The sequence below is a fragment of the Mixophyes fleayi genome, chromosome 11 (assembly GCF_038048845.1).
Source record: "Mixophyes fleayi isolate aMixFle1 chromosome 11, aMixFle1.hap1, whole genome shotgun sequence".
NCBI lineage: Eukaryota > Metazoa > Chordata > Amphibia > Anura > Limnodynastidae > Mixophyes > Mixophyes fleayi.
In genome coordinates this window covers 16727990-16740181 of record NC_134412.1, presented here as the reverse complement: position 1 = coordinate 16740181, position 12192 = coordinate 16727990, and the positions used below count along the sequence as shown (strand labels likewise).

The 12192-nt window shown below is 41.4% G+C and overlaps 1 protein-coding gene across 6 annotated transcripts in view; it reads left to right on the top strand.

The window, feature by feature from the left end:
- Positions 1 to 12192, top strand: part of POU2F2 (POU class 2 homeobox 2) — a 110867-nt gene that overhangs the window by 77954 nt on the left and 20721 nt on the right. For 4 of the 6 annotated variants that reach the window (XM_075190756.1, XM_075190757.1, XM_075190754.1 and 1 more), the window contains 3 exons: positions 9064 to 9123; positions 11504 to 11538; positions 11623 to 11664. In XM_075190756.1, coding sequence (XP_075046857.1) covers positions 9072 to 9123; positions 11504 to 11538; positions 11623 to 11664 — 129 coding nt within the window. In that variant the 5' untranslated portion in view covers positions 9064 to 9071. Of the gene's footprint in view, positions 1 to 5407; positions 5475 to 9063; positions 9124 to 11503; positions 11539 to 11622; positions 11665 to 12192 lie in introns of those variants that run through there. The other 2 variants (XM_075190755.1, XM_075190759.1) reach the window with 1 other exon arrangement.

The window sequence follows — 12192 nt, the reverse complement described above, 5'->3', positions numbered from 1 at the left end:
GTTACCTGTCATCCTGACTGAGAGGGACAGTGTATGTGTGTGTTACCTGTCATCCTGACTGAGAGGGACAGTGTATGTGTGTGTTACCTGTCATCCTGACTGAGAGGGACAGTGTATGTGTGTGTTACCTGTCATCCTGACTGAGAGGGACAGTGTATGTGTGTGTGTTACCTGTCATCCTGACTGAGAGGGACAGTGTATGTGTGTGTTACCTGTCATCCTGACTGAGAGGGACAGTGTATGTGTGTGTTACCTGTCATCCTGACTGAGAGGGACAGTGTATGTGTGTGTGTTACCTGTCATCCTGACTGAGTGGGACAGTGTATGTGTATGTTGCCTGTCATCCTGACTGAGAGGGACAGTGTATGTGTATGTTACCTGTCATCCTGACTGAGAGGGACAGTGTATGTGTGTGTTACCTGTCATCCTGACTGAGAGGGACAGTGTATGTGTGTGTGTTACCTGTCATCCTGACTGAGTGGGACAGTGTATGTGTATGTTGCCTGTCATCCTGACTGAGAGGGACAGTGTATGTGTATGTTACCTGTCATCCTGACTGAGAGGGACAGTGTATGTGTGTGTGTTACCTGTCATCCTGACTGAGAGGGACAGTGTATGTATGTGTCACCTGTCATCCTGACTGAGAGGGACAGTGTATGTGTGTGTTACCTGTCATCCTGACTGAGAGGGACAGTGTATGTGTGTGTGTTACCTGTCATCCTGACTGAGTGGGACAGTGTATGTGTATGTTGCCTGTCATCCTGACTGAGAGGGACAGTGTATGTGTATGTTACCTGTCATCCTGACTGAGAGGGACAGTGTATGTGTGTGTGTTACCTGTCATCCTGACTGAGAGGGACAGTGTATGTATGTGTCACCTGTCATCCTGACTGAGAGGGACAGTGTATGTGTGTGTTACCTGTCATCCTGACTGAGAGGGACAGTGTATTATGTGTGTGTGTCACCTGTCATCCTGACTGAGAGGGACAGTGTATGTGTGTGTTACCTGTCATCCTGACTGAGGGACAGTGTATGTGTGTGTTACCTGTCATCCTGACTGAGAGGGACAGTGTATGTGTGTGTGTTACCTGTCATCCTGACTGAGAGGGACAGTGTATGTGTATGTTACCTGTCATCCTGACTGAGAGGGACAGTGTATGTGTGTGTTACCTGTCATCCTGACTGAGAGGGACAGTGTATGTGTGTGTGTTACCTGTCATCCTGACTGAGTGGGACAGTGTATGTGTATGTTGCCTGTCATCCTGACTGAGAGGGACAGTGTATGTGTGTGTCACCTGTCATCCTGACTGAGAGGGACAGTGTATGTGTATGTTGCCTGTCATCCTGACTGAGAGGGACAGTGTATGTGTGTGTTACCTGTCATCCTGACTGAGAGGGACAGTGTATGTGTGTGTTACCTGTCATCCTGACTGAGAGGGACAGTGTATGTGTGTGTTACCTGTCATCCTGACTGAGAGGGACAGTGTATGTGTATGTTGCCTGTCATCCTGACTGAGAGGGACAGTGTATGTGTATGTTGCCTGTCATCCTGACTGAGAGGGGCAGTGTATGTGTGTGTGTTACCTGTCATCCTGACTGAGAGGGACAGTGTATGTGTGTGTTACCTGTCATCCTGACTGAGAGGGACAGTGTATGTGTGTGTTACCTGTCATCCTGACTGAGGGACAGTGTATGTGTGTGTTACCTGTCATCCTGACTGAGAGGGACAGTGTATGTGTGTGTTACCTGTCATCCTAACTTGAGAGGGACAGTGTATGTGTGTGTGTTACCTGTCATCCTAACTGAGAGGGACAGTGTATGTGTGTGTGTTACCTGTCATCCTGACTGAGAGGGACAGTGTATGTGTGTGTGTTACCTGTCATCCTGACTGAGAGGGACAGTGTATGTGTGTGTGTTACCTGTCATCCTGACTGAGAGGGACAATGTATGTGTGTGTTACCTGTCATCCTGACTGAGAGGGACAGTGTATGTGTGTGTTACCTGTCATCCTGACTGAGAGGGACAGTGTATGTGTGTGTTACCTGTCATCCTGACTGAGGGACAGTGTATGTGTGTGTTACCTGTCATCCTGACTGAGAGGGACAGTGTATGTGTGTGTTACCTGTCATCCTAACTGAGAGGGACAGTGTATGTGTGTGTGTTACCTGTCATCCTAACTGAGAGGGACAGTGTATGTGTGTGTGTTACCTGTCATCCTGACTGAGAGGGACAGTGTATGTGTGTGTGTTACCTGTCATCCTGACTGAGAGGGACAGTGTATGTGTGTGTGTTACCTGTCATCCTGACTGAGAGGGACAGTGTATGTGTGTGTTACCTGTCATCCTGACTGAGAGGGACAGTGTATGTGTGTGTTACCTGTCATCCTGACTGAGAGGGACAGTGTATGTGTGTGTTACCTGTCATCCTGACTGAGGGACAGTGTATGTGTGTGTTACCTGTCATCCTGACTGAGGGACAGTGTATGTGTGTGTTACCTGTCATCCTGACTGAGAGGGACAGTGTATGTGTGTGTTACCTGTCATCCTGACTGAGAGGGACAGTGTATGTGTGTGTTACCTGTCATCCTGACTGAGAGGGACAGTGTATGTGTGTGTTACCTGTCATCCTGACTGAGAGGGACAGTGTATGTGTGTGTTACCTGTCATCCTAACTGAGAGGGACAGTGTATGTGTGTGTGTTACCTGTCATCCTGACTGAGAGGGACAGTGTATGTGTGTGTGTTACCTGTCATCCTGACTGAGAGGGACAGTGTATGTGTGTGTTACCTGTCATCCTGACTGAGAGGGACAGTGTATGTGTGTGTTACCTGTCATCCTGACTGAGAGGGACAGTGTATGTGTGTGTTACCTGTCATCCTGACTGAGAGGGACAGTGTATGTGTGTGTTACCTGTCATTCTGACTGAGAGGAACAGTGTATGTGTGTGTTACCTGTCATCCTGACTGAGAGGAACAGTGTATGTGTGTGTTACCTGTCATCCTGACTGAGAGGGACAGTGTATGTGTGTGTTACCTGTGACTGAGAAGGACAGTGTATGTGTGTGTTACCTGTCATCCTGACTGAGAGGAACAGTGTATGTGTGTGTTACCTGTCATATTGATTGAAAGGGACAGTGTATGTGTGTGTTACCTGTCATCCTGACTGAGAGGAACAGTGTATGTGTGTGTTACCTGTCATCCTGACTGAGAGGGACAGTGTATGTGTGTGTTACCTGTGACTGAGAAGGACAGTGTATGTGTGTGTTACCTGTCATCCTGACTGAGAGGAACAGTGTATGTGTGTGTTACCTGTCATATTGATTGAAAGGGACAGGTCTTACAGTACTCAGTAATTACCTCTACAACCCATTACTGAATGAAAGAGGTCTGCAGTACCTGCCTAAATTGTACAGCTGGTAACATGCCCCGTTATTTTCTCTGCATGTGCAGAACACGGGCCATGTCACAGCAGCATTGTGTTGAGAGTGACAGATGCTGTTTGTGTCATCGTGCCACCCTGTGCGTGGGCCAGTCACTGTTATTGCAGGATGTGGTTTGAGGGACTGCCCCACGCTTCAACGCACACACTGCAGCTTTGCCATATAATCAAAGCTCTGTAACGCCCTACTTACTTCTTATAACCGTAAAACATAATAATTTATCGTAATAAACATGTGAATTATTTTGCTTACTTTGAAATATATAAAGGCAATTAGATCATCCCTTATCTCCAGGAATCACAAGGCATGTTTTAAATATCGCATGGCGGAAAGTTCTTTATTGTTTAATAATGTTTAGCGCTGATGAAGGATAATGCTGCCAGTCTGGTGTAAAAGAGGCTGGAGTCTGTCATTAGGGGCTTGGTTAAGGTGGTACAGGCAATGCGGCTGGTATAGTAAATGTTTATGGGATCATCCTGTAAGTCTGACTGTGTAATAATGTTTTCTATTACACATTCCTGCAATGTGGTGCAGAATCTTGAGCAGATAATATAAGCTGCCTAAAGCACCATCACAAAGATTAGCCATGTAGGACTATTACAGCATATATATGATAGAAATGACCAAAATATTTAGGAAGATTATAGTAGAAATACTGCAAGTTATAATGAACTAGGGTAGGTTTATGTAGAAACTTCTGTAAATAATATGGTCACAGAACTGTCCAGTGACTTCTAATACCCAGGGAACGCACATGTTTTGTATTGTGGAAGCTTTATGTGTAGTTAGTTCAGGGAAAAAGATGTTATATCACCACCAACCCAGTTTATTGGCTTTGGAAAAAAAGTGTGAAAAGCAGGAACATAATATTGTCGCAAGGAAAATCCTGTGAATCAATGCATGGTATTAAAGGACCAGTCCACTTTTGTGAAAATACCGGTTTGCGCTGCTCAGTTATGACTGTTAATGTTGAGACCCCTTAAAAAATAATAACTCAGAGGTGGACGTTATATAATTAAAGGGACCAGGTTAATATTACGGGGTGAATTCACCCTATTTATACCTGGGATTATGTTCATTTGTTTCCCATACGTGATTGGAAGACATATGGTTATCAGTTATTTCTGTAAATATTTGAATTTGTTAATGTGCAGGGACAGTCCCTTTGCTTTCCTGTAATAGATAAAGAGCCAGATAGTGTATTGGAACAGTGCCTCCTAGTGGACACTGGTCAGACTGAATTACATGCATTAACCCCTAATTATACACTGCCACTTACACATAACTGTATGCTTGGACCTGGTAAGATGCTCTCTTATAATTATATACTTGGACCACGGGAGATGTAGCAATATGTAGCTACATACATAGACACACTGTGGTACACTTAGCCACAGCTGTATTATTGGACCATGGGAGATTCAGTATATATATATATACGTGAACCTAGTAAAACACATTTTAACATGTATGTATTCTTGGATAAGATGAAATGCATTTACCTGTAGCTGTATTCTTGCACAAGGGGAGATGCATGGACTCCAGCCCTGTGTCATTGGGAAAAGGAGAAATTCCTACTTTATGTAGCATTTCATTTAAGTCGAAATATTTGGATTAGAAAGCGTTAACAATTGAATAAGAAAACTGAAACGCTGCATTGAGAATCCGCTGTTCAGTGCAACTCTGCACAATGGCTGTTTCCTGTGCAGTTCAGTAATGTTAAACCTTTGCAGAGGAGAGTGCATCGCTGATTGAGGGATTAAGTACTTGAGTATGGTGGGGGGAGAGAGAGGGATGCTGAAAACACAGTAAGGCGGATATCATAAAACTGTGTGAGAGAAATAATGCAAAGCAGCATTGAGGATCTTGTCAATCATGGGTTAATGCAGTGAGCGTGGCAGATTTGGGGTTAACAGTGAGTGTGGGAGGGCTAGTTCCTACAAGCTGTCTCTCTCTCTCATTACTTTCTTGTATCCTTTGTGATCTCTGCTGGCTGGCAGCTCTCATCATGGTGATCTCTAATCATTGGGCAACAGGTGAGGAGAGGGCTGGAGAGGTTAATATGGACTGAGGGGTACGTGACACAATGCTGGAATGTAGCAGTAATCTACTGTGTATGAGGTCAAAGTGGCTGGGTCAGAGAACACAGGTTGCTGGTATATAAAACCATGTGTTATATAGTTTTCCAGCTGTTGTACAGCAACCAGGTCATGCTTGGACTTCTAGTTCCACAACAGCTGCCAAGGCAAAGTACGCTGACTTCAAAAATAGGAGGTGGGACGCTAAAGTTGCATGTGGAGGAACACAACAGAGAATTGCCGTTTATAAAGTGAGAGTGCTGTAATAATGAGTAGTGTGAAATGAAAGTGTGGGATATATGAGAATATCACATGTAATATACGAGGTGAAAAGTGTATGATACCTTCGTATGATAGCTGCAGTGTGGGAGTTTTCAGAACTCTGTTTTGAGAACCTGAAGAAGCGATTGAGTGGTATTGTATTGTAGTCAAGTGTGAAACTACAATCAAATCTGCGTGAACTTTGCAGTACAGCTAGACAGTATATATATATATATATATATATATATATATATATATATTTCACAGCTAAAGTTTAAATTGTTTGAGCTGACAATCCTACTGAGGACAACGGTACGTTACAAGTGACTATAACATTAAAACGAGCGTAAGCTCTTTTCCCATTCCATCATCAGCCCTGGAAGGATTGAATAAACTGGATAAAACAATTGCTTCCACTTTAAATATTTACATTATTATGAAGTTTTAGATTTGAAAATAAAAAAACTTGTCCCAACTCTGTAGACAGCATAAAAGCTAATATATATGGCGATCTGTGTTTGTGCTCTCAATGGTGTTTGGATTAATTTATGACTCTAAACTTCATGATGACCAGATGCCTCAATTTGTCCTCAATCACAATATAGGTGAGAATGCATAATCTCATTGAGAAGGGGTTGTTGACAATCTAGCAACAATGAATCTAAAGATCTTTTCATTGATTTGTACGCCTACAGAACATTCCTGATGGGGTAAAGTTGATATATTGAGCAAGAGGAGAAAAAAAACCCCAGATCATTTAAGTACTAGGCAATCACTTATCCTAACGATCTTCTCATGAAGCTATTTTCTGGTGTTAATTGTTCAAAAATAACCACACTGTGAGGAGACATCAGTGTGTGTAGACACGTTAACATTGTAGAAGACTAAAATGATTATTAGTAACATTCGTTTCCATAGTCGATCACTCTAATGAATTGTAATAATTAATCACATCGGATCGGTTTATATCAATGTGGTATTTGACAGTCATTTGATTATAATGTAAAATATATATAATGTATTGCTTTATATAGGCCCTTACAGTCTAAGGTACTTTTTGTGTCTGTGTAGTTGACCTTTGAATACGCCTTATGCTAAGCAGCACGTATGATAATACGTACTGGGGATTGTATCCTGCAACCACAACAAGACAAAACTGGGATATTGTTAAAACTGGGATATTGTTAAACTATAGTTTAAAAACAGGGACAGCTGGGAATGTCGACTTTAGTAGTTTTGCGCAGTACAATGGAAACTGAAGAAAGCTCGCTCCTTTTGGGAAACCTCTGCCCCCCTTAAATAGTAAAACAGTACCAATGATCGATATGGTTCTAAGGATGTGACACAAGTGTTGTGTATGTGTGGGCTATGTTTGTATTATGTGTGTGCTTTGTTGAGGTGTGTGCGCTGTTGTTGTAAAGCTGCTGTCTGTGTGAATGTAGAGTATGTATGTAACAACAATGTTGGTTAAGTGTTGTATTTTTAGTTTATTTCGGTAAATAGTCTGTTTAGCAGGGAAACCAGAAGCAGAAGTGAGAGTTCCCCCTCATTAACCTCCCTGACTCGATCAGCAATCCCCACAACCTGTCTCTCAATCTTCCGCACAGGGGGGTGCTTGTCGTAGCTGCAATCACCCATGCAGCAAAATATAGGGGACTAAATTAAAGATGCACCTTTGTTTCTTTTATAACGGCTTTGATGGATTATACAATAGTCATTAAAGTGCCAGTATTTGTCGTATGACCTGGACAAACATGAGCCTAGAACCCATATAGTATGATAGATAGGACAGTACACACTTCTATCTAGCTATTTGTATTGTTTTGCACACTATCTTCACTATGCATTATTCAGTGGCAGCCTGTCCATTTTTATTTTGTGCTTTTTCTATAGATTTGATTGTGTGGGGGAAAAGCAAACTGAAAAAACAGCAAGTAGGAAAAAGCATCAAAATGTAATTCCCCCCCCCCCCCCTCCACTAAGGAAAAAACATAACAAAATTGTGTGTACACATCTTTTCTGCTATTTCTTTCCTGCTGTTGCCCTGAATTTCCTCACTGTTCTTCTGCTTTGTGTTTATAATTAGATTAAAATTTAAAGACTCGGCAAATAAAAACCCAAAACCAAAAGGCTGATATTGTGCAGGAAGGGACATGAGTGTGTTCTGTGCCATAAATTAATGTGTGTGTGTTTTCTGTACTTCAAAAAAAAATAAAATATATATATATATATAAGCAGTGGTGGAAATGGTCTGGTATACTGTGGTATGCCATACCGCCACTTCTCCTACTGTCTTCATTGTAACACTATCACATTCCATTCATTTACATTGTCCGTACCGCCACTTCTAAATTTCCACCTCGACCCCTGTATATAACTAGGTCCTTAGCAGGGTTTCTCAGGTGCCTCATCAGGTAATGTCTGAGGAATGCCCTCAGTCATGGACAGGTGAATTACCTTATTTGACCGTGACAATAATTATCCCTCAGCTTCCCATGTGGTAACCTCACACAACATTACCTGTTGGTAATACTCGTGGGCCGGATGACAAACCTTGGTATATGTCAATCCAAGTATCTATGTATAAGTAGAGAGAGGCATTGAATGGTCAGGTTTATCTCTGTGTAAACTTCTTTTTTTGGTATTTTAATAAATTGCCAGTGACATTTAATCTGCACAGTTTGTACTGATTGCTATCTCTTTTTATAATATGTGTGTGTGTGTGCATATGTATGTATGTGTAGATCAGTGGTTCCCAAACTTTCTCAGTTCAAGGCACCCTTAGGGTCACCATAATTTTTGCAAGGCACCCCTAAGCCAAAATAATTCTCGGATAGTCCCGTTTTTTAAGTATTTGGATCAAAATAACGTAAAAAGTATTTAGACCCCGTCACCATATTGCACTGCACCCCCGTCACCATATCGCACTGCACCCCCGTCACCATATCGCACTGCACCCCTGTCACCATATCGCACTGCACTCCCTTCAGCATATCGCACTGCGCCCCTTCTGATTTTCACCCTCTGAAACCAATATTCATGAGCGTTCAATAGCAACTCTTTTAATGAATATTGCTTCAGCCCACCAAATCTTCGGCCCCAATGTATGCAGACGGTCTCATTTCATTTTATGGCGCTGAAAAAATCTCTACGGTTGTCCAAGATAAAATAGTTTTTATAGCATAATTACTGTCCATGTAATGAAATATGTTTAGTGCATCTGAGGATATACTTATATCAGCCTATTTCCGTGTTCTGATTTGTCTTCTCCCTTTCTGTCTTCCAGAAATAAGAATGTCTAAACCGGGGCATCTCGGAAAATTGCACTCAGAAGGTGGTGTAGCAGGTAATAACCGGTATTGTTTGTGTGTGAACTTGACAGATAAAGGTGATTGTTTCCTGCATGTGATAGTTTCAGACTATAAAGCGCGCAGCCGTTTCATTCATTTTAATCAATCTAACTCATGAATGATCTTATCATTGAACAATTTGTACACACATAGGGGGAGATTCAATTAGCCAGGAGGTCCCGTAGGAATCTTGCAGGAGGTGTCTCCGCAGGATGTTTCTGTCAATAATCTCTCCTCATTTGCCATCGCATCTCATACATTTAATCTGTTCCACAGAACAATTTAAATGTAATATATTTGAGATTGTTCACATGGGAAGAAAATAGATATTCTAATTATGATTGTTCACCGTCTACCAGCATGACCAAAACTATCAAACTATGATCACACAGTTTCATATTATTCTTGTACCACATGTGTAGTGATAATTCTGCGGCCTCACTGAAAAGGATTGTATTGCAAATAGAATTGGTATGGGCACTTTTAGGATAAGGGAACTACATTGTTTTTGCCCAAATATCATGGATATCCAGCCCTTACATAATGCAATATAGACAATCATAGTAGGCACATGTGATTGTTCAATAGTGGCAATAATTGGTTAAGTATAGAAAATGAGCAAAAAATGTAATGCATATAGAATGGAGCCAATAGAGAGGTAATAAATCACACAACATTAAATATGTAAAGGAATAGAATACTGAAAAAAACATTCAATAATAAAATAAAATGTAGAAAAAGGTGGTCATCCCAAGGTACGTTTACAGACGCTCTGGTCTGAATTCTCACCCACCGCTTATAATAATAACTAATAACTTGCTAAAACACTAAGAGGCAGATTTACTAAAGATCCTAAAAAGAAAAAGTGGAGGTGTTGTCCATAGCAACCAATCACATTATAGCTATCATTTATCTAGTACATTCTAGAGGATGATGGCAGCCAATCAGGTTCTAGCTAGCTTTTTCTACATTTTATTTGTTTTGTTTTTTAAACTGTATTACTGCATTCATTCCAATAGTTTATTTTGTTTTCATTAATTACCTCTTGTCTAATTTTGCTCTGTATCCACTAAATATTTTGCTCTTGTTTTCAATATCATGTCATTGAACGCCAACATTCTGTTTACTTTATGTTGTGTTTGAAACTGACTGTGTAGAGATGCCCCCTCTCACATGTATGGGAACGTAGCTGCGTGTTAGAGTACACGCTCTGCACGTGTGTAGATCCAGTTGCCACATGGCCGGGTAAAAAACGTGACCGTTCCAATGTTATTACACAGAAATATAATAGAGAGGAAGGATGTTATTTTTCCTGCAGAAAAAGGTAGATACCTTATCGCAGTCATATGTTCAATTCTTCACAGTCTCCACATATATGTTAAATGTGCTGTAATGTAAATAAATAATAATGAATGTCTGACACAGACTAAGAGAAGCCTCCCCCGTATTTGTGACACGCTGAGGGAGACCCTATTCATGTGACAGTAATATACTGAGGGAACTCCTGTTCGTGCCTGTCACAGACTGTGGAAATGTCTTCTGTGTGATAGATTGAGGAAGTCTACTCCTCTCTATGATACTAATCTGCTGGGAACCGGTGTTTGCTTCTATGTGTACAATTATCCTGGATAGACCAATGTTTAGCAGACGTGAGTGAGATTTTCTTGTGTAACACAGAGTCATGAACCTCTACTGTGATGCCATATATCCATTTTAGATTGCGTTAGTCACTGTACATTGCAATTAGGGGGTGTATTTACTAAACTGCGGGTTTGAAAAAGTGGAGATGTTGCCTATAGCAACCAATCAGATTCTAGCTGTCATTTATTTAGTACATTCTACAAAATGACAGCTAGAATCTGATTGGTTGCTATAGGCAACATCTCCACTTTTTCAAACCCGCAGTTTAGTAAATGTACCTCTAGGAGTCTTTGAGACACTGGCTGAGGGACCATGTTTTACCCTGTGTGGTTTTTACATACAGTTGTCTGTTGAGTTCAAATGAAACTAAGCCGATTAAATTCAGATTAGTATTTATAAAATGTTTAGTGGACATTTTGGTAAATCCGATTGACAGATGTCCACAATTGCATATGTATATGTTGTCACCTGCCATCCACATCACCTGGGTCCTATATGAGGTGTTATATAGCCTAATTCCCCAGCAACCTGGTCTTTACAAACTGGTCGATCAACCTGGTCTGTGCAATCTGGTCTATAGTATGTGTGGCCAAATTGATTACAGAATCCGATCATTAGACAAAATCTATCCATGTGCAAGCTGAAGGCTTGGCTCACTGATAAAGTCACGTACAAGCTAGCAGGCGGAGGCAGTGCAACCGATTGTGACGGTCTGATGTCTTTATTTTCTTCCAGACAATGAAAGGAACGGTGCAGACGCTTTACACGAGGTAAGACACTGTTCTTTAATTCCTTTTGTCACTGTTCTATATTATTATTATTTATTTGTCTGACTCCATCTCTGTGTGTCCCAGGTGCAGCAAAACAAGGCATCACCCTTCTCTCTGTCTCCAAAGGTATGTAATCTGACCAACGGCTGAGAGCTCCGTGGCACAGATACGGGCACTATCGGTGGGACAAACACTTTCAGCAGTGAGAACTGACATATTAACAGCACAATTGCACACCAGCCGAAACTACATTTTTACAACTTTTTTAGGGGGGAGTTCTCTTAGATTTGTTTGTGAGTCACTGTGACCGTCTGTGCATTAGGGATAAGACAGGGGAATCCCCGAACCCGTCTCAGTAATGAACAGGCTTCCTGAGTTCTCTCTCTTACTTCCCCATAAACTCCCTCTTGACTGTATATCTCACTACAGACCAATGTTCTGCACAATCTCTATATATTTTTATTTTCTCAAGTGAGTCAACTTCCCAGGCCCGCTGTTTAGTGGTCAAGTTTTAAATAGCCGCAAATAAATGCAAGCTTGTAAAATTCTACAAAAAATAAATTTGCATCGCTGAGATTGCCTCATCCCCTGTGCGATTTTATGGTATATATCAAAAGCCTATATACATATACTACACAGTATTGGGTACATACA